Source organism: Mustela putorius, unplaced genomic scaffold, assembly GCF_011764305.1.
Source record: "Mustela putorius furo isolate JIRA1106 unplaced genomic scaffold, ASM1176430v1.1 tig00003911_pilon_pilon_pilon, whole genome shotgun sequence".
NCBI lineage: Eukaryota > Metazoa > Chordata > Mammalia > Carnivora > Mustelidae > Mustela > Mustela putorius.
Window position 1 is genome coordinate 3,621,566 of NW_025422058.1, and position 24,851 is coordinate 3,646,416.

Genomic DNA, 24,851 nt, shown 5'->3' on the forward strand with positions numbered 1-24,851 from the left:
TCAGTAGATTCAGGTGGTAACAGCCTTATCCTCTTCATTGAAAATTGCATGCTTTCTTCCCTTCTGACCCTAAAGTAAAATAGATCAGTTGGCACCTGGTAAATAGTCTTTTTCCCCATCAGCTTTTTCCTTAAATGTGTAAGCACCCTTTGATGACCATTTAATCAGTTAAAATATTAGGAGTTGAAAATGGTGATTTTCTAATGAAAATGGTGATTTTCTAATTTTGTCATTCTTTTTACATTTGTTACTAAAATTTTTCTATAAAGAAAAAATAATTGTCATAGAGTTGCTTGGTAAACATTGAAATATAGTTCCTATAGGAAAGGCAAGATAAACGGTTGTTTCTTCTCGAGAACCTGTTTTTAGATTGAAGAGATGATGTAAAGTTTGTTTCCAGTGGTGACACATACATTTTTTGGCACTTAAGATTTTTTTTTTTAGGATTTTATTTATTTGACAGAGAGAGATCTCAAGTAGGCAGAGAAGCAGGCAGAGAGAGAGGGGGAAGCATGTTCCCTGCTGAGCAGAGAGCCCGATGCAGGGCTTGATCCCAGGACCCTGAGATCGTGAGCTGATCTGAAGGCAGAGGCTTTAACCTGCTGAGCCACCCAGGCACCCCTAAGGGTTTTTTTTAATATGATAAAGAACTTCATACCTTTTAATATATTCATTGTATTTCAATTATTGGTAAAATGCAGATGACAGTAGTACCTAGCACTAGGTACTATTATAAGGCTTAAAATGTTAATACATATGAAAAGTCTAAAACATAGCTTGGTAAATAATAACCATTCATGACAGCTGATTTAATAAATAACAATTATTACTATTATTATTTTAAATAAATGATTCTTTGGGGTTGAAAGCTGATACTTCAGTTGTTGTACTTAAGCATCTTACAGAGGCTTATTTAGAGATTCCTTCAGAATGGATGCCCATGTAAACCTCTCATTTACAAAAATAAAGCAGTTGCAGTGTCAGTTATATCTTGATTTGCACCTGAATGTTTCTGTATTAGTTATGGGTAAGTTAATATTTGTGGAGTGAATTACATACCAGATGTTCTTATTTATTTATTTATTTATTTATTATTTACTTAAGTCAACCTGTTGACTTTGTGTAATGCAGAATATCTCCCTCTGGTTTAACTACTGAAATTTATATAATAGTTTCCAAGTGTCAAATTTGCTTAAAATATATTAATTAACTTTTTAAAAATATTTATTTATTTATCTTAGAGAAAGGGAGAAAGAGAGTGTATAGAGTGGGAAGAGGGAAGGGCGGAGAGAGAGAATCTCAAGCAGCTCCCTGCTGAGTGAGGAGCTCCACACAGGGCTCAATCTCACAATCCTCAGATCATGACCAGAGCTGAAACCAAGAGTCCCTCAACAGACTGAGCCACTCAGGCACCCCACTATCTATTACCTCTTGATTATGATGAAGATAAACTGCTGGAGGAAAAGAACAAATGTCCTGTGAACGTCTTTGAATTGCCTACCATGTCTCAAATGTTTGTTTAGTATTATCAGCTTCTGAATGGAAAGAGTTAGACTCCCAAAAACTTATTAACAGTAATAATGACTAACATTTAATGCTTTTTACGTCTCTAAGTACTTTTTACACACATTACTTACTGGAATTCTTGCAAGAACCTTATGGTGTATGAATCATTCTCCCTGTCTCACAAGTGAGGAAATTGAGCAATTGGTAAGGGTAATTTCCTTGCCCCCATTCACACAATTAATATATGATAGAGTTCAAACTTAAACCTAGATATGATTCCAGAAGTTGTTTGTTTTTTTGTTCTTGTTGTTCTTTTTGTTTTGTTTGTTTGTATGTGTGCATGTGTGTGTTTTTAGTTTCAATGAATTAGTAATTGGATTTTTTGAGGCTCAAGTTTTCTGACCTTTTACCTTTGGCTTCCATGTCTTTTGATAGAACCCCATTATGTATTGAATGCTTTTGTGGAGATTTGGATTTTTCTTTTTCTTTTCTTTTCTTTTTTTTTTTTTTTTGAGTAATATGTAACAGTGCAATTATGAAGCATGGTAAGTTTATGTTTTATAAGAAATTGGCCAAGTTAGTTCCAAAGATATATGTTAGCAGTGTATGAGCATTTCAGTTGCTCTGTATTCTCAAACTTTTTTATTTAATCATTCTATTGAGCATGTAGTGGTATCACGTTGTAGTTTTAATTTGTATTTTTCTTACAACTTGTGATGTACATCTTTTCACATACTTATTGGCCACTGGTATATTTGAAGTGTAAGTTCAGAGTTTGTTTTGTTTTGTTTTGTTTTTAAATTTATTTATTTGACAGACAGATCACAAGTGGGCAGAGAGGCAGGCAGAGACAGAGAGAGGGGGAAGCAGGCTCCCCGCTGAGCAGAGAGCCTGATATGGAGCTTGATCCCAGAACCCTGGGATCATGGCCTGAGCTGAAGGCAAAGGCTTTAACCCACTGAGCCATCCAGGTGCACCTAAGTTCAGAGTTTTTACTCATTTAAACAACTGGTATATTTATCGTATTATTGAGTTTTAAGAGTTCTTTGTGTATTTCAGTATCATGCTTTGCTAGCTGTGTGTGTTGTATTTGCTTCAAGTTTTGGCATATCTTTTCATTGTACAAATGATTTATTTCAAAAAGCAAGTGTTTTTTAATGTTGATGAAGCCCAGCTTATCATTTTTTGCCCTATGATTCATGCCCCCCCCCCACTAAAGAAATCTTTGTGTACCCTAAGGTTGCAGAGAACATTTTCTGTGATCTCTTCTGAAAGTGTTACAGCATTAAGGCTTCGATCTCTATTTTCATTCTCACTATTACATCTTAAGCCAGGTCCTTATCATTTGAGACCTATGTTACATAGTACCACACCCTCCTAATTCTATTAGGACCTTGCCCTCCAGTATACCAGGCTCATCTTTCTTTCTTTCTTTTTCTTTTTTTAAAGATTTATTTATTTTAGAGAAAGAGTGTGCACATGTGTGCAAGTGGGGCGAGAGGCAGAGGGAGAGAATCTTCAAGCACACTCCTTGCTGAACGAGGAGCCTGATGTGGGGCTCACTTATGACCCATGAGGTCATGACCTGAGCCAAAACCAAGAGTGGTTTGTTGAACCAACTGAGCCACCCAGGCTCCCCTCAGGCCCATCTTTCTTAATAAAACAACCAAACAGAAAATTACTGTTTATGTGTTAAGGTGAAGTCATAATGGGAATGGGGCTTAAGAGATGTATATAGGCAGAGAGTACATCGATCCTCTGAAGTAGGTCTCGAAGGGAAATAATATGAATAAAGAGAAATAGAAAATTACAAATGAAAATACAACTTTTAATTATTCAAGCTTGTAACCAGAAAGTTCACTCGATGCCTCCATTCTGTCACTCCCATTTTCAAAAAGTTGACAGTTGACTGTTACCTGAAGCAGTGGCTGCTGAGTCTGGCTGTGTCTGAGAATCACCTGGTAGCTTTGCTTAGACAAAGATTTCTATTCCATCCTTATAAAGTCTCTAGGAGCTTTTTTTTCCCCCTCAAGGGCAAGAACATGTATTTATAAAGCTCTCCAAGTGTCTCTGATGTCATAACATTTGGACAAATAGTCGAGAGCAGAAAGTCCATATTCCATAATCTGGTAGTCAGGACTCTTATAAGTTTGTCTGATTTTACTGTACCTTTCAAATTTCATTTCGTGTTTTCCCTCCTCATGAACCCTGCAAGGTAGCTTGCTTCCCTGTTCCCTAGCTTGACTATGCTTTTATTTATCCTGGTTCTCCATTTTGGAATGTCCTCTCCCTTCCTTTTGCTTATCTGAATACTTCTTAAATACTAGGGTACCATTAGTAAAAAATGGCCTCAGAGTAAGGATCAGATTAAGAGTGCTTCTGTACGATTTTATGTGGAGACTTCAGGAGGATTTGAGGCATTGTCTCTTGGACTCTTTCAGCTAGACAAAGGGCTTCAAAGGATCTTAAAACTGTACCTTTTAGAAAGTCTCAGCTAGCCAAAAGAGCTTCTGAGGCTCTTGAGGTCTGCTGTCCTATAGCACCATGAAATAGTGCTAAGTAGTGTATGGTCTATCTCAAAGAAATTTGTGGTTGTGGCATCTGTTTCACTGAAGTTATTCTAATAAAATTCATAAGAAACAAAGTTTTTACAAGAATGGTGCTAATGGAAGCACCACCAGCTTAGATGGAAAAGAACAGCCATAGTTCAAATAAGTAGAGCCTTTGTGTGGCAGGGGGAAATCCCAGTCTTGTGTGGGCATGAAGCAGGCTGAGAAAGCTCCACTGTTGCAAACATGGACCATTTCTTACGAAATAGGGAGGGGGTGCCTGGGTGGCTCAGTGGGCTAAAGCCTCTGCCTTCAGCTCAGGTCATGATCCCAGGGTCCTGGGATCGAGCCCCACATCAGGTTCTCTGCTGAGCAGGGAGCCTGCTTCCCCCTTCTCTCTGCCTATCTCTCTGCCTACTTGTGATCTCTGTCAAATAAATAAATAAAATCTTAAAAAAAGAAAGAAAGAAAGAAATAGGGAGACTGACTCACAGAATGGAGTAAGGAGCCCAGAGGGCAGAGTCTAGATCCACAAAGGACTATTTGCAAAGAACATGACTGTGTTCTACTCAAACTGCTAATGACGGGTGCCCAGCACATTTCACAATTGCTAGCTAGCACTGTTGTGCCTTCTGTGTAACTCATTATCCTCTGCATCTTTTGAACTCGAGTCTTCATTGCATTTCTATCCCTGGCTTCTTGCAGTGGGGCAAATAAGTTATCTTTTGAGGTGATAGGATTTTGGTTTAAGAGGAGCTATCTGATGAGCTATATGTGAGGAAGTAAACCTGAGGTGTACCATTTGCACTTGAATGTGGCTTAAATAACTAGATCCTGGCCTTAAAGCCAGTGCTATAATAGGATGACATTTTGGTTAGGGGGAGATGATGAGTGTATTTTACATGTGGAAGGAATGTGAAGTAGGTGGACTGTGGTGTATTTCATTTTCAAAGATGACTGCAATTTCATCTTACATGCCTTTTTAAAAAACATGTCCTTGCAACTTGCCTATCAAGAAATGGACTTTATTCTTAATCTACCCTAACCCCCATTCAATCTAGAATGGCCATGTGACTGCTATGACCAGTAGAATATGACAGAAGTGACATTCTAGGACTTTTGAGACCAGACCTTAGAAACACCTGGTAAATTCTGCTTTTGCATATTAGAGGAAGCCAGCTTCTGTGTAAGAACTCTCACTATCCAGATACTACCATGCTGTGTGGAAGCCCATACTGGCTTGCTCCCACTTATTGTAGTCATCCCAGATACATGAGTGAGGAAGTTGTATTGGGTGTTCTGGCAGATAACTTTGTGAATCAGAGATAAGCCCCCCCCCAACTTACCTAAATTGCAGAATTGGGAGCAGAAAATTTAGTGTTCTAAACCAGTAAGTTTTGGGTAATTTAAGGTGTAGCAATAGATAACCAAAATAGTAAGCAACACAGAGTGATTAGAATGACATTTATAATTTTGGAAGAACATAGTATATATGAGAAGATTCATTACTAGACTGTACTGTCAAGGTGAAGTGTATACAGCCTGGATGAGAGTGACAGTGGTGGAAATTAAAAATGAAAAAAAAAAAAGATTTGTCAGGGATTAGTGATTAATTGGATGGAGGTGAAAGTGGAAAGAGTGAAGAAAGAATCAGCAATGACTTCTAGATATTTTGCTTGGGAAACTAATTTAAAGGTTCACCAAGACAGGGAGCTATGGAGGAAAACCAAGTTTGGAGGAAAGATGCTGGGAACTCCAGTTTTGGACATGGTGAGATTTGGACATGATGAGAAGTATGTTAGAGCTACTATGTGGTATGTTAAAGAGGAAATTGGCTTTCTGAGTTTGGGACTTAGTAGAAACTTCTGCACCTGGAAATGTAGATTTGGAAGTCATCAGCATAGACAGAGGAATTAAAGACATTTCAAACAATAATGTGCATCAGTTGAGAGATTCCCAGACAGTATTGTTTTTTAAATGAAGTAGAATAGAATCAAAAGATCAGAGCTTAGCTGATCTGTGAAATTTTTATTTGATACTCTCTCTGTGTTTACAAACACACTTGATTAAAATATATTTCTTCTTGTGAGTTATAAAAAGTTTGGGAACAATTGAAGCTTGAAAAAAGTAGTTGGAATACCATCCTAAAAAAATGTCAACATTTAAGGGTCTGAAGGAGAAAGAATTGGTAAAGGAGGGTTGTATCTCAGAAGAATGAAACAGATGGTTTTATGGTAAAACAGTTGGTTTTAGTCAAGCTAGTTAAGACAGCTGAAAAATTATCCATTGACAAGATGTCATTGCTTGCTTTCATGAAATCAGCTTTAGCGACAGTACTGAAGGCAGAAGCTGATAGCAACAAAATTTAGTAAGAAAGATAAGGAATTGGAGACAATTCAGATAGCAGACTCCTTCGGGAATTGTGCCCTTGAAGGACCAGAAAGTATATGATAGCTAGCGAAAAACACAGGGCAAGAAGGAGATTAGAGAAAGGAGATGTTTGAGCATGTCCAAACATTGACAGGATAAAGTCAGTAGAGAGAAATACAAAACATGTGAGTAAGAGGGGAGAATTAATAGGGTAGGTCTCAGAGGAGGCAGCAAGGATGGAATGTAGCATGCAGGTGAAGGGATTGACAGCTGGAAAGTAGATGAACCATGGTAGTGGGGGTGCTGTTCAAGCCTCAGTTGAGGTTAGTATTAATCTGCTTTAGTGTGAGATTTTCTTCTGTAAAGTTAGGCTTTACTAGGTATGTGCAATAAAAGTAATCGTGGCAGAGCCTCAGTTGAGGTTAGTATTAATCTGCTTTAGTGTGAGATTTTCTTCTGTAAAGTTAGGCTTTACTAGGTATGTGCAATAAAAGTAATCGTGGCAGAGTAAGTGTGGGATGCTGGCAGAGGAGTGGAGGTTTAATGGGTGAGTTTGATGAATGCTTTGATGAGGGGGAGAGGTCTGTAGGAGGAAATGTACAAAGTGGACATTTTAGTGGACACTTTAAAGGCATTGTGTAAATAAGTGGTTGTGGGGGCTGAGGCAAGGGTTCTTCAGCAGATGAATACTGAAATGATGACATAATTGAGGGTTAATGTAAAAGGAAAAAAGGTGTAGAGAGTAAATGTCATTGTCATTAAACTCCTCATGACAGCTTGTCATTTTTTTTCTTTTTTCTTTCTTTTTTTTCTTTTTAAACTATTCATCTATTCCTAGCACACATAGTACCTGGAACATAGTAGATACTTTTGTGTCGAGTAAATGAATGAATGTCTTTACTGATCACCTTTTATGTGCTAGTCCCTGCTCTTCTGATGCTTCAGTCTCATTTTTTAATGAGTAGATGCAAGGTTGGAGGTGATATTCATGTACTAAAACCTATACATGCGAAAATACTCAACAAAATACTAGCCAATGGGATTCAACAGTACATTAAAAGAATTATTCACCACGACCAAGTGGGATTTATTCCAGGGCTGCAAGGTTGGTTCAACATCCGCAAATCAGTCAATGTGATACAACACATCAATAAAAGAAAGAACAAGAACCATATGATACTTTCAATAGATGCTGAAAAAGCATTTGACAAAGTACAGCATCCCTTCCTGATCAAAACTCTTCAAAGTGTAGGGATAGAGGGCACATACCTCAATATCATCAAAGCCATCTATGAAAAACCCACCGCAAATATCTTTCTCAATGGAGAAAAACTGAAAGCTTTTCCGCTAAGGTCAGGAACACGGCAGGGATGTCCATTATCACCACTGCTATTCAACATAGTACTAGAGGTCCTAGCCTCAGCAATCAGACAACAAAAGGAAATTAAAAGCATCCAAATCGGCAAAGAAGAAGTCAAATTATCACTCTTCGCAGATGATATGATACTATATGTGGAAAACCCAAAAGACTCCACTCCAAAACTGCTAGAACTTACACAGGAATTCAGTAAAGTGTCAGGATATAAAATCAATGCACAGAAATCAGTTGACTTTCTCTACACCAACAGTAAGACAGAAGAAAGAGAAATTAAGGAGTCAATCCCATTTACAATTGCACGCAAAACCATAAGATACCTAGGAATAAACCTAACCAAAGAGGCACAGAATCTATACTCAGAAAACTATGAAGTACTCATGAAAGAAATTGAGGAAGACACAAAGAAATGGAAAAATGTTCCATGCTCCTGGATTGGAAGAATAAATATTGTGAAAATGTCTATGCTACCTAAAGCAATCTACACATTTAATGCAATTCCTATCAAAGTACCATCCATCTTTTTCAAAGAAATAGAACAAATAATTCTAAAATTTATATGGAACCAGAAAAGACCTCGAATAGCCAAAGGGATATTGAAAAAGAAAGCCAAAGTAGGTGGCATCACATTCGGGACTTCAAGCTCTATTACAAAGCTGTCATCATCAAGACAGCATGGTACTAGCACAAAAACAGACACATAGATCAATGGAACAGAATAGAGAGCCCAGAAATAGACCCTCAACTCTACAGTCAACTAATCTTCGACAAAGCAGGAAAGAATGTCCAATGGAAAAAAGACAGCCTCTTCAATAAATGGTGCTGGGAAAATTGGACAGCCACATGCAGAAAAATGAAATTGGACCATTTCCTTACACCACACACAAAAATAGACTCAAAATGGATGAAGGACCTCAATGTGCGAAAGGAATCCATCAAAATCCTTGAGGAGAACACAGGCAGCAACCTCTTCGACCTCAGCCGCAGCAACATCTTCCTAGGAACAACGCCAAAGGCAAGGGAAGCAAGGGGAAAAATGAGCTATTGGGATTTCATCAAGATCAAAAGCTTTTGCACAGCAAAGGAAATAGTTAACAAAATCAAAAGACAACTGACAGAATGGGAGAAGATATTTGCAAACGACATATCAGATAAAGGACTAGTGTCCAGAATCTATAAAGAACTTAGCAAACTCAACACCCAAAGAACAAATAATCCAATCAAGAAATGGGCAGAGGACATGAACAGACATTCCTGCAAAGAAGACATCCAGATGGCCAACAGACACATGAAAAAGTGCTCCATATCACTCGGCATCAGGGAAATACAAATCAAAACCACAATGAGGTATCACCTCACACCAGTCAGAATGGCTAAAATAAACAAGTCAGGAAATGACAGATGCTGGCGAGGATGCGGAGAAAGGGCAACCCTCCTACACTGTTGGTGGGAATGCAAGCTGGTGCAGCCACTCTGGAAAACAGCATTGGAGGTTCCTCAAAATGTTGAAAATAGAACTGCCCTATGACCCAGCAATTGCACTATTGGGTATTTACCCTAAAGATACAAACATAGTGATCCAAAGGGGCACATGCACCCGAATGTTTATAGCAGCAATGTCCACAATAGCCAAACTATGGAAAGAACCTAGATGTCCATCAACAGATGAATGGATCAAGAAGATGTGGTATATATATACAATGGAATACTATGCAGCCATCAAAAGAAATGAAATCTTGCCATTTTAACAACATGGATGGAACTAGAGCGTATCATGCTTAGCGAAATAAGTCAAGCAGAGAAAGACAACTATCATATGATCTCCCTGATATGAGGAAGTGGTGATGCAACATGGGGGCTTAAGTGGGTAGGAGAAGAATCAATGAAACAAGATGGGACTGGGAGGGAGACAAACCATAAGTGACTCTTAATCTCACAAAACAAACTGAGGGTTGCTGCGGGGAGGAGGTTTGGGGGAAGGGGGTGGGATTATGGACATTGGGGAGGGTATGTGCTTTGGTGAGTGCTGTGAAGTGTGTAAACCTGGCGATTCACAGACCTGTACCCTTGGGGATAAAAATATATGTTTATAAAAAATAAAAAATTATATTAAAAAAAAAACCTGTACATGAATCTGACATGAGCCTCACATATAATACTATTTCTGTGTATGCTAAAGAGAGTCTTACAAGAGAGCGGAAGAGCATGCATCGGGAAGAAAGGCATTTATATTGATCCTATTTCCTGGACTTATGCTAACAGCTACCATTCATCAAGCATTTACCGAATTTGGCTAATATGCTAAAAGTTGTATGTCAAAACTATACAGAACTGTTGAAATAATATGATAAGACCCAGGCACAGTTATGTCATGTGCAATAAAAGTAATCGTGGCAGAGTAAGTGTGGGATTCTGGCTAGGGAGTGAAGGTTTAATGGGTGAGTTTGATGAATGCTTTGGTGAGGGGGAGAGGTCTGTAGGAGGAAATGTACAAAGTGGACATTTTAGTGGACACTTTAAAGGCATTGTGTAAATAAGTGGTTGTGGTGTAAAACTATATCAGTTTTACAGGTGAGAAAACTAAGGAATAAAGATGTTAAGAAATTTGTTCAAATTCACAAAACTCGTAAATGTCTGAGGCAGTTTTCAATCTTGGGACTGTCAAGCCTGTAGTCTTACTGCACTCTACTAGAGTGAATTACAGTGTAAGCTATTTTCTTTTTTTCTCATGCTTATGTGTTAGAAATTTATATTGCCAGTGCTTTAGGACGGCAGAGATTCTGATTGTTTCTGTTTCCTAGCTGAGTCTCCTTCAAGCATATTGATTCATACCAATTTAATGTAGGTGATTATCCCTTAAAAACAGTTATTAGGTTTGTTTGTTTGTTTGTTTATTTGAGTGTGGTTTCCTTTAATTGTTTTAGGATTTTCTTTTCTTTTTTTTTGAAGGAGATAAAGAAACTGATTCTCCTCACTAGAGCCCACGCACATCACGGTAGTCTTTTATTTGTCATATGTTTAGGTTATGGTAATAAATCAGATTATTCCAGAAATTATTTATGTGTCAGATTTTGTACCTTATTTAAAATATACCAATTTACTTAAGAATTTTTTAAAACTTTAGTATGATTACAGTCTCTTAAATGGTTTGGTAATTTGTTTTGTGCTGACTTCTTTGACCTTTATTTCAAATTTTCTTCAAGAATGGAAGACCTGGGGCGCCTGGGTGGCTCAGTGGGTTAAGCTGCTGCCTTCGGCTCAGGTCATGATCTCAGGGTCCTGGGATCGAGGCCCGCATCGGGCTCTCTGCTCAGCAGGGAGCCTGCTTCCCTCTCTCTCTCTCTGCCTGCCTCTCCATCTACTTGTGATTTCTCTCTGTCAAATAAATAAATAAAAAATCTTAAAAAAAAAAAAAAAAAAAAAAAAGAATGGAAGACCTGTCTATTAATTAGTCTGTTGTCTGCCTTTCTTTCATCTACTTTTGAATAAGGGCAATGCCAAGGGAGCCTGGAGACTAAATTAAAGCTCATCTCATGGATACTCTGTTCTCACTATATGACATTTGAGATTGTTATCAAAGCTTGATGAGTTACTATAATTCATCTTGTAATTCTTTGATCATAAAAAGCTATTCTGCATACTTTTAGCTTTATAAAACCATCTTTCAGTTGTAGTGCTTTATAAGAGATCATAAAATGTTGCTTTTTAAAGGAGTCTATTTCAAACTAATTTTATATGTTTAAAATTTAAAAACTTTTAAAACTGAAAGTTACTACTTAATGTTACTTGCTTAACAATTTATCAAAATGAATTTAGACCATGCTTTCTTAATCTAGACTTCAATTAAAATGTGTATGCTTCATGTTCTGTTTCTCTTCAGCAAATTCTCTTAACTCTGCCAAGTCCCTTCACTTGAATTCCCTGGTAGCATTAAACATGACATGATGGGTCTCTATCTACAACTTAATAGAGAACTTTAAAGTAAAGGGGGATTTTCTTTGCGGAGTTTGCTAGTGTGAAGATGTTGTACCAGATTCCCCAGGGTGACAGTTTTAGACCTCGCTGGTATAATCTCAGGTGGCACCTTCATTAAAATGGTTTATAGACAAAAGGAGACCAAGAAGTCAGTTTCCTCCATGAATCGAAGCAATTCTTCCTTTTTTGGTAAGATATTTCTAGGATCAATTCATGAACATTTGAGACTACACATACATAGCAAATGTGTCTTGAATATATGTGTTCTATTTCATGAAAAGTGTTTTATCTGAAAGAGTACTTAAATTTATCCCCAGTACTTTTAATTTTTTTTTTCTCCTAAATGCTGTGCTTTGGTTTGTAGCCATAGGTTGTTTTCATTACAGATGGTATGCGTTAGAGGTATGTTAATTTTCTTCTGAGATATTGAATCCTTACTGTTAGATTTTTGAAGTCATTTCTTAAGACACAATTGTTTTTTGTTTGAAATTTCTTGTGTTCATATAGTTGCTTCTTAAAGAGGTATGTAATATCTATTAAGTAATGAGAACAGGATATAATATTTGGCAAATTTAAAAAATGAGAATGAAGTATTTTTCTAAATCTCTCTTGTGAAATGTTGCATTATGTATGTTTTTCAAATGTTCCTATGTAAGGGAAACTGAAAGACTTTGAAAACATTTATTGAAAAGTGAGAATGAATAAATTAGCTGTGTTTTAAACATCTTTACAAAGATGAGAGGAGTCTGTCTTACCCTTGCCAGGTTTTATTAATTGCATCCTATTAAAGCAGTAAGATGAACACAAAGAATACTAAAGGACACTTTTTTCTTTATATATGTTCTTTGTCCGTACATCTAAATTATATATATATGTGTGTATACATATATATATTTATTTAAGGTGTGTGTGTGTGTGTGTGTGTGTGTTTACTTAAGATAACATTAAAGAATTATCAAGTACCACTTGCACTTGTTTCTCAGCTCTTTTCTGTTGGGATTTCCTCCTATTTGTTTCCAGAGTCTGAGAGGTTGGGATTGCCTTCTTAGCAAGAGTGGTAAAATAGTTTCACCTATAGAGTTAACAGCTACAATTTTCCTTTCCTTATTTGAGGCATGGAGATGCAAGTTTTCTGTATTGTTAATAAATATATAATAAGATAATAATTTACCGGTATTTGCATAATTTCTGAGAGAAGATAAACAGTTTCGTAGAAATTTTTCTGTTTTCATTTTGGTTGTAAGTTTGAACATACGTAGGTTTTATTTGAGAACGACACAGTGAAGTTTAGCAAACTCCTGTTTTGCAGATAAAGGAAGGGTTTGTGACAGATGAACAAATTCCCCTGGGGACTACAGGATTTTCTAAGGGTCTCATGCAAGCTGGCCTTTATTCCGTTTTGTACAGAGTTCTGTACTAGAAAGCAGGAACAAACCAGAAATGATTTTCTCAGTCCCAGTTTGTAATTGGGAAATTTCAGGACAGGCAGTAGGGAAGCATAAGGAAGCATAAAAACATGTACGTGAGCTTCACATTACAGTTTGAGTAATATAGCAAACTAGACATTCTGAAAAAACCCTCCTAGTTAAGAACATCAAATGATGGAATGGGGGGCTTTTTGTTTTATATTTTTGTTTTTGTTTCTGTTTTTTTATACCACTTTATTCTAACCGGAGCACTTCAGTGTTAAACACTGGTGAGCTATATTCCTTCACTAATTCTGAATTGCTGTAAATGTACAAGTTCTATCAGTTCAACACTTAGATTCAGTCATCTCTGACCCATGGTAGATTTCATATAATATCTGAAGTAATTAGTGCAGTATACTGAACTGATCAAAATAAAATGAACTTTGGGAAACAGCATTGCAAGATTATTACTAACACACTGCAATTCTTACATTACAAATTATTCATACATTGTTTATCATGGTTCTGGCCATGTAGGAACAATGAGACCACCTTCCTTTCAAAGGGAGAGAAAAGGAAAAATTAGCTCCTTTAGCAACTACATTTTCTGTACTTTTAAGCAACATAAATATTACAGAAAAGTAATGAACATATTTGGAGACTGCAGTGCAGAACCTTATTTATAGTACCACTGAAGATCAAACTTAATATAACCAAGTTTTGAATGTACATAATTGTTAGTGCCTTGACTATATTATGTCCAAAGAGTACAAAAACCTGCTCCCTGCCCAAAACAACAAAACCTATGTAGTGACCAGCTCTGATTAAACAGAAATCACAGACACCTGATTTGTTTCATTTCTGTTGAAGAGCTCACATGTTTGAAGGGAACACTGTCCATTAAGGTGCACTTAACTCTTTCCATATACATTTTATTCATTTTATTTTGATCAGTTCAGTATACTGCACTAATTACTTCAGATATTATATGAAATCTACCATGGGTCAGAGATGACTGAATCTAAGTGTTGAACTGATAGAACTTGTACATTTACAGCAATTCAGAATTAGTGAAGGAATATAGCTCACCAGTGTTTAACACTGAAGTGCTCCGGTTAGAATAAAGTGGTATAATGAGGAAATGGAATGTATATGGAAATGATGAGGATACATTTGACTTTTTTTTTTTACCCCACTAAAAATACCAAGACTAGTTATAATGTCCATGCCATTAATGTTTGTTTTCTCCCCCTGAAGATGTGGGACTTCCTTATGGTTCATTTGTTAAAATGTGGAATGTTCATCTTAAGTACGCATACTAAGAGAAATTACCAGTAGACTGAATACTGTAGCTAAGCATATATATCTGTAGAATCTCCTTCAAAAAAGAGTGGTTTTGAAAAGCCTAAATTAATAAGTACCTAATCTTTTTCATAGAGCTGGCTGGTTAACTCTGGGTTTACATCATCATTTGCCTCTATCCCCGCTGTTGAGAAATGATTCCCCTAACCATCCAAGGAAACAAACATGCACACACATGCACATTCCCCACTTCTACTTCTGAAACATTAGTCAGAGGGTCACGTACATGTTATTAAAAATTAAACTCAGAACACTTAAAATAATTCAATATTAGAAATTGACTCTATCATAAGTCTCTTCTTTATGAAAGTCACACTGGGCCAGTTAAGTGCTCCATTTCCACTCTCAACATTTAGGAAGCAGAAGAATATTCCAGCAAGTTCAAACTGAAGGTTTAGTTATCAAAACACTGGCTCCTAGTTGGCTTTCAGGGTTCAGTAGATCTACTTCTCTTCCTCCGACAGAATTTGCTCCTGGATTCAGTCATTCATTCTTTGGCCACTTTTTCGCTGCTGCCATGAATATTTCATTTACATTCGTCAGTGTTTTAGCTCATGTCTCCCTGAGTAACTGTGCTTACAGTTAACTCTACACAGGACTGTGCTTCCTAGAAATCGATAGCTCTTTCATTTGCAAGGTCAGCCTTGTTTCTTGATAAAGCTATTACAGCATTAGGATCAGCTTGCCTTTAAGTTCTTTAATCCATTTTTTGTTCTGGCAAAGGGTTTGTCATTTGTGATATCATCTACAACTATGACTGCTTTGTTCCTCTCTAGTACATTCGTGCTATGGTATCGTTCTTGCCAGCTGCATCCCATATTTCAAACTTTACTGTTGTGCCATTAAGACACACAGTTTGGGGAGCACCTGGGTGGCTCAGTCAAGTGAAGTGTCTGACTTCAGCTCAGGTTATGATCCCAGGGTTCTGGGATCGAGTCCAGCAAGTAGTCAGCTTCTCCCCCCACCCCATGCTTTCTCTCTCTCTCTCTCACGCTGTCTCTCTGAAATGAATGAATGAATGAATGAATAAAATTTTGTTTTTAAAGTGCAGTTAAGGGGTGCCTGGGCACCTCAGTTAGTTGGGCATCTGACTCTTGATTTTGGCTCAGGTCGTGATCTCAGGCTCATAACATGAAGGCCTGAGTCACTCTGTGCTCGGAGGGGAATCTGCTTGAGATTCTCTCCCTCTGTCTCCTTCCCCCTACTCGTTCTCTTTCTCTCTCTCTCTCTCACATAAATATTTTTTTTTTGTTAACTCTTTAAAAAAAAAAAGAAAAAGTATGGCTGAACTGTCAACAAAGTAAGGGAATTAGCAGGTGGAGCAGAATGATTAAAAGTGAGAATCCAGAAAGGTGATGAGTTCTGGAGCCAGCATTTGTCCTGACTAGCACTTGCTACTTTCTGAAAGTCTAGAGCTTGAGTTTAATGAGAAAAAGGGAGAAAAGGTCTGTGGCCCATTAATGATGGAAATTTGGATTGGAGATATCTCCGTGTGAAAAAAGGAGTCCTTCTTAGTTTAAAACAAAAACAAAAACAAAAACCTGAAAAACATAACCAAAGAGAAGGATGATGGTGTATTTGCCTATCTTGTTTGTAACTCCAGGTAGAATGGGTGAAAGAGGAACTCTTCTTTGAGAAGCACAAACATATACTACTGTAGGCTCGGGGCCAGAATTCATACAATCTCTGGGGCAAAAAACAAAAACACCCTTCAGTTTAGTTTTAAATGATCTTGAGTTATTAGTATTCCCAGGTGCCTGGAAGAATCAATGCAGATACTTGTTAGAGGAGAGGTTTAAACACGTGCCTCCAGAAATTACTGATTTTTAGTTATGAGTTCGTGTATAAACAAAACAACAAGATAGCATTATGATGTGGAAAACTCAGTAAACACATGAGGTAACAAGCCACCATCAGAGGGAATCTGCATAAACTGCCTGCCATCCAGACCAGCGTCTGCACCAATTAAAATTACAAATGCCAGAATGTGATTTGATGGGTTAAAGACAATATTGAAAGATTGTACTGGGAACCTTTCAGAAGGATGAATGGGTGGCTCATTCAGTTAAGTGTCTGACTCTCCATTTTGGCTCAAGTCATGATCTCAGGGTTGTGAAATTGAGCACCACTTTGGGCTCCATTCTCAATGCAGAGTCTGCTTGGGAGTCTCTCTCTCTTCCTCTCCTCTTGTGTGTACATGCTCTTTCTCTCTGTCTCTCTCTCTCTCCCAATAAATAAATACAGTCTTTAAAATAAATAACTAAAGGGTAGATTAAGGATGATTAAGGATGCCTCACCATTCCCAAGCAGAAAATCTAAACATTAATAATTCTTGGTTTTTTCTAAGATTTTATTTATTTGAGAGAAAGCACAGAGGGAGAGTAAGAGGGAGAAACAGATTCCCCATTGAGCAGAGAGCCTGATGCAGGACTTGATCCCTGGACCTAACCTGAGCTAAAAGCAGACACTTAACTGACTGAACCACCCAGGCACCCTAAACAGTAATAGTTTTTTTTTTCTAAATATTTTATTTATTTGACAGAGGTCACAAGGAGGCAGAGAGGCAGGCAGAGAGAGAGAGAGGAAAGCAGGCTCCCCGCAGAGCAGAGAGCCGGATATGGGGCTCTATCCCAGGACTCTGGGATCATGACCTGAGCTAAAGGCAGAGACTTAACCCACTGAGCCACCCAGGTGCCCCAACAGTAATAGTTTTAATGCTGATACTTGACAAGAAGGAGAGCTGAAAAATAATGAGTTAAGTAAACATTAACTCAGTATTAGGAAAGTAATAGGATAAGCGCAAAGTAGATGGAAGGAAAGAATAAAGAAAAGAGAATAGATGTAGGTGAGAGCAAGAAAGACAAAGTTGATTGTTTGAAAAGGCTAATAAAAATTATCAAAACTTGAGCAAGATTAGGGGAAATGATCATGAGGAATAAAAAGATACAACTAGGGGTGCCTGGGTGGCTCAGTGGGTTGAACCTCTGCCTTTGGCTGAGGTCATAATCTCAGGGTCCTGGAATGGAGCCCCGCATCAGGCTCTCTGCTTGGCAGGGAGCCCGCTTCCCCCACTCTCTCTGCCTGCCTCTCTGCCTACTTGTGATCTCTCTCTCTCTCTATGTCAAATAAATAAATAAATTTTTTTTTTTTTAAAAAGACACAACTAGGGGTGCCTGGGTGGCTCAGTGGGTTAAAGTCTCTGCTTTCAGCTCAGGTCATGATCCCAGGGTCCTGGGATTGAGCTCTGCATCAGGCTCTGCTCAGCAGGGAGCCTGCTTTCCTTCCTCTCTTTCTGCCTGTCTCTCTGCCTACCTGGGATCTCTGTCTGTCAAATAAATTAAAAAAAAAATTTTTTTTTAAAGACACAACTAAAAATATAGGCAGGTGTTTAAAAGATATAAATAACTAGCCAATAATTTTGAAAATTTTTTAGAAAGATTGTACTTTCCAAAATTTATTCAGTAATAGAAAATTCTTGTGATTTTTGTATTCTAATTAGTATTATAAATTAGCTATACAAAGACATCATAGGCCAAGATAGATTTACAAACAAGTTCTACTGAACATTTATGGAAAAATAGAATTCCAGTCTTGCCTAAAAACTGTATTTCATTAAGTCTAAAAAAGGACCCCTCCTCCTACTTTAATGTCTCTGAAATTGGGTTCGATTTTTTTTTTTTTTAAGAGGGGGTAAAGATGTTGGAGGCAGGAACAGAGGCAGAGAGAGAGGGACAGAGAGACTCTTAAAAGCAGGCTCCATGCTGGGGCCAGGGGGCTTGATTTCTTGGTTTTGGCTCAGGTCATGATCTTGTGGTTGTGGAATCAGAGTCCCAAGTTGGCTCTGTGCCCAGTCCAGAGTCAGCTTCAGATTCTCTCTCCTTCTCCCCCCACTAAAATAAATAAACAAAATCTTTTTAAAAAAACTATGATGTTATGTAACACACAGCTTAAAGAAGAAAAACTATGTTATTATCCCATTAATAAAATGTATTTGAAATATAGAAGGAATCTCTTAGCCTTGTAAAGTTAGAATTAGGAACAAAAGGTGTATACCATCTATACTTCATTTCAACACTGTACTTGGAATTTAGCTAGTGAATAAGATAAAATGAAATAAAAGTAAAGGAGCAAACAAATTTTTTTTAAATTATTTATTTATTTATTTGACAGAGAGACATCACAAGTAGGCAGAGAGAGAGAGAGGAGGAAGCAGGCTCCCTGCTGAGCAGAGAGCCCGATGCGGGACTCGATCCCAGGACCCTGAGATCATGACCTGAGCCGAAGGCAGCGGCTTAACCCACTGAGCCACCCAGGCGCCCAGGAGCAAACAAATTTTATTTGTAGTTAGTATAATTGTTTATATAGAAGCTCTCCCAAATTCACAGGTAAATTATTTAAGTTATTAAGAAATTACTGGATACATGTTAACTGTGGTTGTATATACCAGAAACAAATGGTTAGAAAAATGCAGTTCAAAAAAATAGCACTTAAGGGGCGCCTGGGTGGCTCAGTGGGTTAAGCCGCTGCCTTTGGCTCAGGTCATGTTCTCAGGTTCCTGGGGAGTCCCACATTGAGTTCTCTGCTCAGCAGGGAACCTGCTCCTCTCTCTCTCTCTCTCTCTCTCTCTCTCTCTCTGCCTTCCTCTCTGTCTACTGTGATCTCTGTCAAATAAATAAATATAATCTTTAAAAAAAAATAGCACTTAAAAATAACAGAAAGTAAGGCACCTAGCAATAAGTCTAAAAAAGCTAACATAGTATCTTTATGTAGAAAAGTATAACATTAAAAGGGTGTATTCTCAATAAATGGAGAGGCATACCATATTTCCAGTAGGAAAATTCAATATTATTAGTATGTCAGTTCTCAAATTGATTTTATCTGTTAAAGGTGTTTTGAATTCATATCTCAACTGGATTTTTTCATGGTACTTGATTAGGTTATCCTTAACTATCTAGGGAGAACAAAGGGCAAAGAATAGTCAAGACCCTCCTGAAGAACTGGAGCCAAGCAAGAGTCAGGGGCTATTTAATACTTATCATAATGGTCCAGTAAGTAAGCAGGAGGTGTTGGTGCTAAAACAGAGACAAAAGAAACACCAACAACAGAGACTTTGAACTAATGTTGCTCATTAGAGTTCTACATGACATTGTGGCAAAAGCAAAACTACGGAAAAACAGTGAAAAGATCAGTCCTTTCTAGGAGTTAGTAGGGAGGCAGTGGTGAATAAGCAGAGTACAGGTTTTTATTGCAGTTAAAATATGTATGATATTGTAATGATAGATACATGTCATTATGCATTTGTCCAAACCCATGGCATGTACAACAAAAAAAAAGTGAACCCTAAGATAAACTGTGGAATTTGAGTGATTATGATGTCTCAATGTAGGTTCATCAATTAGATCAAATGTCCCACTCTGGTGAGGGGAATTTATAATAGGGAAGATCTTGCATATGTGGAGGCAGGGGTATATTGGAGATCTCTTTATCTTCCTCTCAATTTTGCTGTGAACCTAAAACTTCTCTAAAAAAATAAAATCTTAAAAAAAAAAAAAAAAAGTAGAGGAGTGCCTGGGTGGCTCAGTCATTAAGTGTCTGCCTTTGGCTCAGTTCATAATCCCAGGGTCCTGAGATTGAGCCCCGCATTGGGCTCCCTACTCAGTGGGAAGTTTGCTTCTCCCTCTCCCACTCCCCCACTTGTGTTCCCTCTCTCACTGTCTCTCTCTCTGTCAAATAAATAAATAAAAATCTTTTAAAAAAAATAAAAGTAGACCACTTCAGTGTACTGCAAGTGTACTCACCTTATCCAAACATCACGGCATGGGGAAACATATGATAGTATGCTTCATAAGCATACTATCAAGACAAGCCAAAATCAGAAAAAAAAAGTTGGGCAGAGTTCACCCAAACAGCTTGTCCTTGGTTTACAAATAAATGGTACATTGGTGAGGGACTTTTGGGGTGATAAAAGCTCTTTTTTTTGTTGTTGTTAAAGATTTTATTTACTTATTTGACAGAGATTACAAGTAGGCAGAGAGGCAGGTGGGGCGGGGGAGGGAAGCAGGCTCCCTGCTGAGCAGAGAGCTTGATGTGGAGCTTGATCCCAGGACCCTGGGATCATGACCTGAGCCAAAGGCAGAGGTTTTAACTCACTGAGCCACCCAGGCGCCCCACTAAAAGCTCTTTTATATTGAGTATCCTGTTTCCTGTATCCCATGCATTCTTACTTTTGCTATCACTTTTTGGTAAAATACATATTCTATGATATCCATTCTCAAGTGGGGTCATATGAGGGAAGTAAGGCCTTAAGAAAATAATTTAAGTAAATATTTTCTCAGTTCTTCCAAGGATTATGGTTCATGGGTATTGCCATTATAGATGTTGGGGGAAAATGGTTAATTCATATTGAAAAGTGGATGTTTCAATGCAGTAGGCCCAATGAATCCCAGGTGAGAAGGACTACTCTAGTAAGTTATCTGAAAATTTGCATGGAAAGTAAATTTTAGACTATATACGTCTAAAAATATCTTTATTTTACCCTAATATGTAATTGATAGTTTGGCTGGGTATGGAATTTTAAGTTGGAAGTCATTTTCCTTCCAATTTTGAAAGCATTGCTTATATTTTGGTCCTGATCTAGAGGAACTTGGTGTTATGAATTATATATAAAAGGATTCTTTGGTATAAATAGGGCTGGTTCTCAGTTTTTACCATTGCTGGTTTGTGATTCAGCAAGACAGTGACTACTTGTTAATCTCGTGCTTTCCAATGTCAAATATATGTTGTTATTGTATTCTATCCTGGATCCATACTGTGGAATACATACTTGTTTTATGCTTTTCAGAAATTAGCCCTCTCTTATAATTTTAGTTTTAGGAGGGAACACATTAGGTTAGTGTCTTCATTCTGCCATTTTAATGTGAAACCTTTCTAGATTTCACATATATTATCCAATTTGATCCTAATAACAATCTGATAATATAGATTATATTATTAGCATTTTATAGATGAGGAAACAGAGACCCATAGAAATTAACATAATTGAATGCATCCAGCTGGGATTTGAACCACATTAACATTATAATGCCTTGAGAGTCGAGCACCATTGAATGAATTATAATCATTGCTCTCTCGTCTATAATTAATGGTCATTTATATTTCATGACATGGAGAAAAGCAAAACAAAACAACCCAAATCCTTGTTTGTAGTTGTAATTGTCAACTGTAAATTTATTTTTACCTTTCATTTTTGAAATGTCTTTACCCAATAAAGAACATGTTACATAAAGGGAATTTGTTAAGTGTACTTTCTAGTAAAGAGAGACAGACTTAGATTATATGGGGTGCTATTGTATCTTGAGTGGAGAACTAGCCTTGAAATGTATGCATAATAGTAGGAAGGAAACTGAGATGGTATAGTAAGGTACCTATAAAAATGAACCACTGTCAGTTGAAATTTTAAAGGTTATTATAAAGAGATAGCATAGTATATAATTTTGGCTATTTGTACTTTACTATTAGATTTAATAATGTGAGATCATACCAGTAACTTAGTTTTAACCTAGTAAAGAAAGATAGTCCATTTGTTATTGTGATAATAAAGTCGCATTTTTCTTTAAATAGAGTTTTAAGTGGAAAATCCTTATAGGTAGGTGATATATTTTGCTAAGTATAAATTCAATGAACAGGAACTATAGCAACTTATATCTGTTTCAAGAGGACATGTATTAGAGCACTCTGTTATTTTGGTGTTTTCAGTCTTCCCTCTGGATTGGTTTGCATTAACATTGTCTTAATGACTCAGATATCCTTGCTAGAGATAAAACTTAAATATTTGTTACCACTTTAGCTGTTAGAATCCATCAAAATTGTACTTGAGAGAATATCTTTCCTTATGAATTCTTAAATATGGCTGAAGCAAGTAGTGGATTAGATACAGATCTAGAGGCTTCAGGAGAGATAAACAGTGTTATATTTATATCCATATATGAAGTAAGCAAAAACTGGAAGCAATCGGAAGAGGTGGGAAGTGTGGCAGATACTACAAAAAACATAATGGATATGAGAAATGGTTGCATTTTACCTCATCCTACATCTCTATTGATCTTGCTTTGTTTTACTAAAGCAGCTGTTCAGTTCAGGGCATTGCTGAACCTTTTTATCAAAAGGTAAAACATTAGTGGAATAGCCTTTCACGTTTATCAGTTCATTAAAAAACAAAAACAAAACAACAATCCATTAGCAAGGCTTAATGCCTTCTCTGTTTATTGCTGATTTGACAGTCTCTGGTCCTTCTCCTTTGCTGTTAAATGTGTGTGTCCTTTGTTTGTGCTGGTGGGTTTCGCTACATTTAGATGTGAAAGAAAAGCCTCTCCTTGCCATACTGATCTAATTAGCCTTTTGAGTGAAAATATACGTTAAATAGCCCTTCTAAGCCATGAAAGAAGAGAGCTCACAACAACGTAGATTTTCTTCCTGTACTGTGGTTTCGCCTGTTTTATTTCCTCCACGAATTGATGGCCGAAAGCTTGTCCGGAATGCTTCATTTGGAGGATACAATGAACTTTCTCCTTCTTTGCCAGGTTTGTTTATTTAATCTTGCCTTCTTTTCTTAATTTCTTGCAGGCTTTTCATTAAACTAAATATTCCAATATCTTAAAACTGCTTTTATTTAAATGAAACAGATTCTGTAGTGAAAGGTTCAGTTTTAATGACTGCTGCTATATGGCGTGGCTTTTCCATGTTTTCACTTAAAATCTCTTACACTCAAACTTGAGAACTAGTGGTTCAGTGAATTATAAATCTTGCATTGCTGATAGCATGAATTTTTGCTTTAATTTTAGAAATAAATATTATGGCCCTTTGATAAAATTAAAAGCTTTTTCTAGACTTGAGATAGATGTAAAATTCTATAAATAAGCAAATTAATCTGAGGTTTTTGCCAATAAAACCCAGATATTAATATTGGTATTTGTTTGGCTGTTTTCTTCAGAATAGTAACTGTGTTAAATTGATGTTTAGCTTAAGCTTTAATAGTTCAAATGCTGACTAAAGTGAAGTTTTCTAAGTATAATTTTTGAAATAGCCTTCTTGTTGTTAGATGTGTCTTTGTATAATTAGTTTGTGCTAAGAAATTGTTATTTTTAAGGTAACATTTAAGGTAACATTTTTAAAATAAAATTGGGCATTTGACAGCTATGATTTAGACATTAAATAATTGGTTAATGAAATAGATCTTAAATTTAGTTGTATGAAAAAGATTTATTTTAGCAAAGGTTTGGATATATATTTTAAAATCTTTTTTTCCTTTTAAAATTTTAAATTGCAACATAAATTTGTCTACTCTTTTGAGGTTATATTTTTCTTTTAAAATTAAAATATTCTTTAATACTTATGACAAAGAAATCACTGAAACTGGTGCTTACTTAACCATCTATAGATTTTTCTGACACATTTGTTAAATTTGTATTATGTTTTCTGCTTCATGCTAACATTTATTCTCAATTTTTTTGAATATTCATTCTGATAGCTGATATATGCATTATTTTGAGGTCGTGAAACACCTTGTGTGTGGTACCTGGACAATAAAAATACATTATTATAAATTCACTGATTTCATTTTCTTTCAAAAAAGAATTGGAAATCATAGTCCTGAACTGTTGCCTAAGGAGCATAAGCTTTGAATAGCATTCATAATCTGTATTTCCTCTTCTCAGTATAGAATGGTTACTATCATGCTTCTTATGTTCTCAAAATGGTGTATGTTTTAGTGTTTGTCTTTGTTCAGAAGTGGCTTTGAAAATACAACATACTGAAAAATTTTTAAGTTGTTAAGTTCTCTGTTTGCTTTTACAATGTGATTTACTTCTATTTCTGTGTATGTCTCTATTTTATTTTTTAAGCTAGCAAGCTTGCTAGCAAATGTTTGCTGACTTTCATGCAATGAGTCTACTTAATATTAAAGAATAACCATGTGACTCTACTAAACAACAGAAAACTTCACTTTTTAAAAGTTTGGTATTTACTTAATTAGGTAACTAAATGCAGAACTGTCCATTTCTCTTGTCAAAGAGTATATTGAAGGTCACCCTGGGTTGATTTGTTTGAATGGAAAAGTAAATGGTTGGCTTTGTTTTCTAATTCTTGAAATAAAATCATATTCATAGGGAGGCTTCCATATTCCCCTTTTTACAACCAATAGTTGTACTGCAACCAGCCATGATGGGAAACTCTTTAAAGTATTTTGCATTTATCAAATAAGAAGTAGAATGGAATTCTATTCATAAAGATGAAGATGTTGTTGTTGTT

The 24,851-nt window shown here is 36.6% G+C and overlaps 1 protein-coding gene and 1 pseudogene across 11 annotated transcripts in view; one reads left to right on the forward strand and one right to left on the reverse strand.

Annotated features, from left to right (window-relative positions):
* Window positions 1–24,851, forward strand: part of OSBPL8 (oxysterol binding protein like 8) — a 160,047-nt gene that overhangs the window by 84,335 nt on the left and 50,861 nt on the right. The window contains exon 1 of one of the 11 annotated variants that reach the window (XM_045069090.1): window positions 22,865–23,125. The exons of the other annotated variants lie outside the window; for them this stretch is intronic. Coding sequence (XP_044925025.1) covers window positions 22,981–23,125 — 145 coding nt within the window. The 5' untranslated portion in view covers window positions 22,865–22,980. Of the gene's footprint in view, window positions 1–22,864; window positions 23,126–24,851 lie in introns of those variants that run through there. 11 annotated transcript variants of the gene reach the window in all.
* On the reverse strand, window positions 14,941–21,790 carry LOC123388825 (annotated as a pseudogene).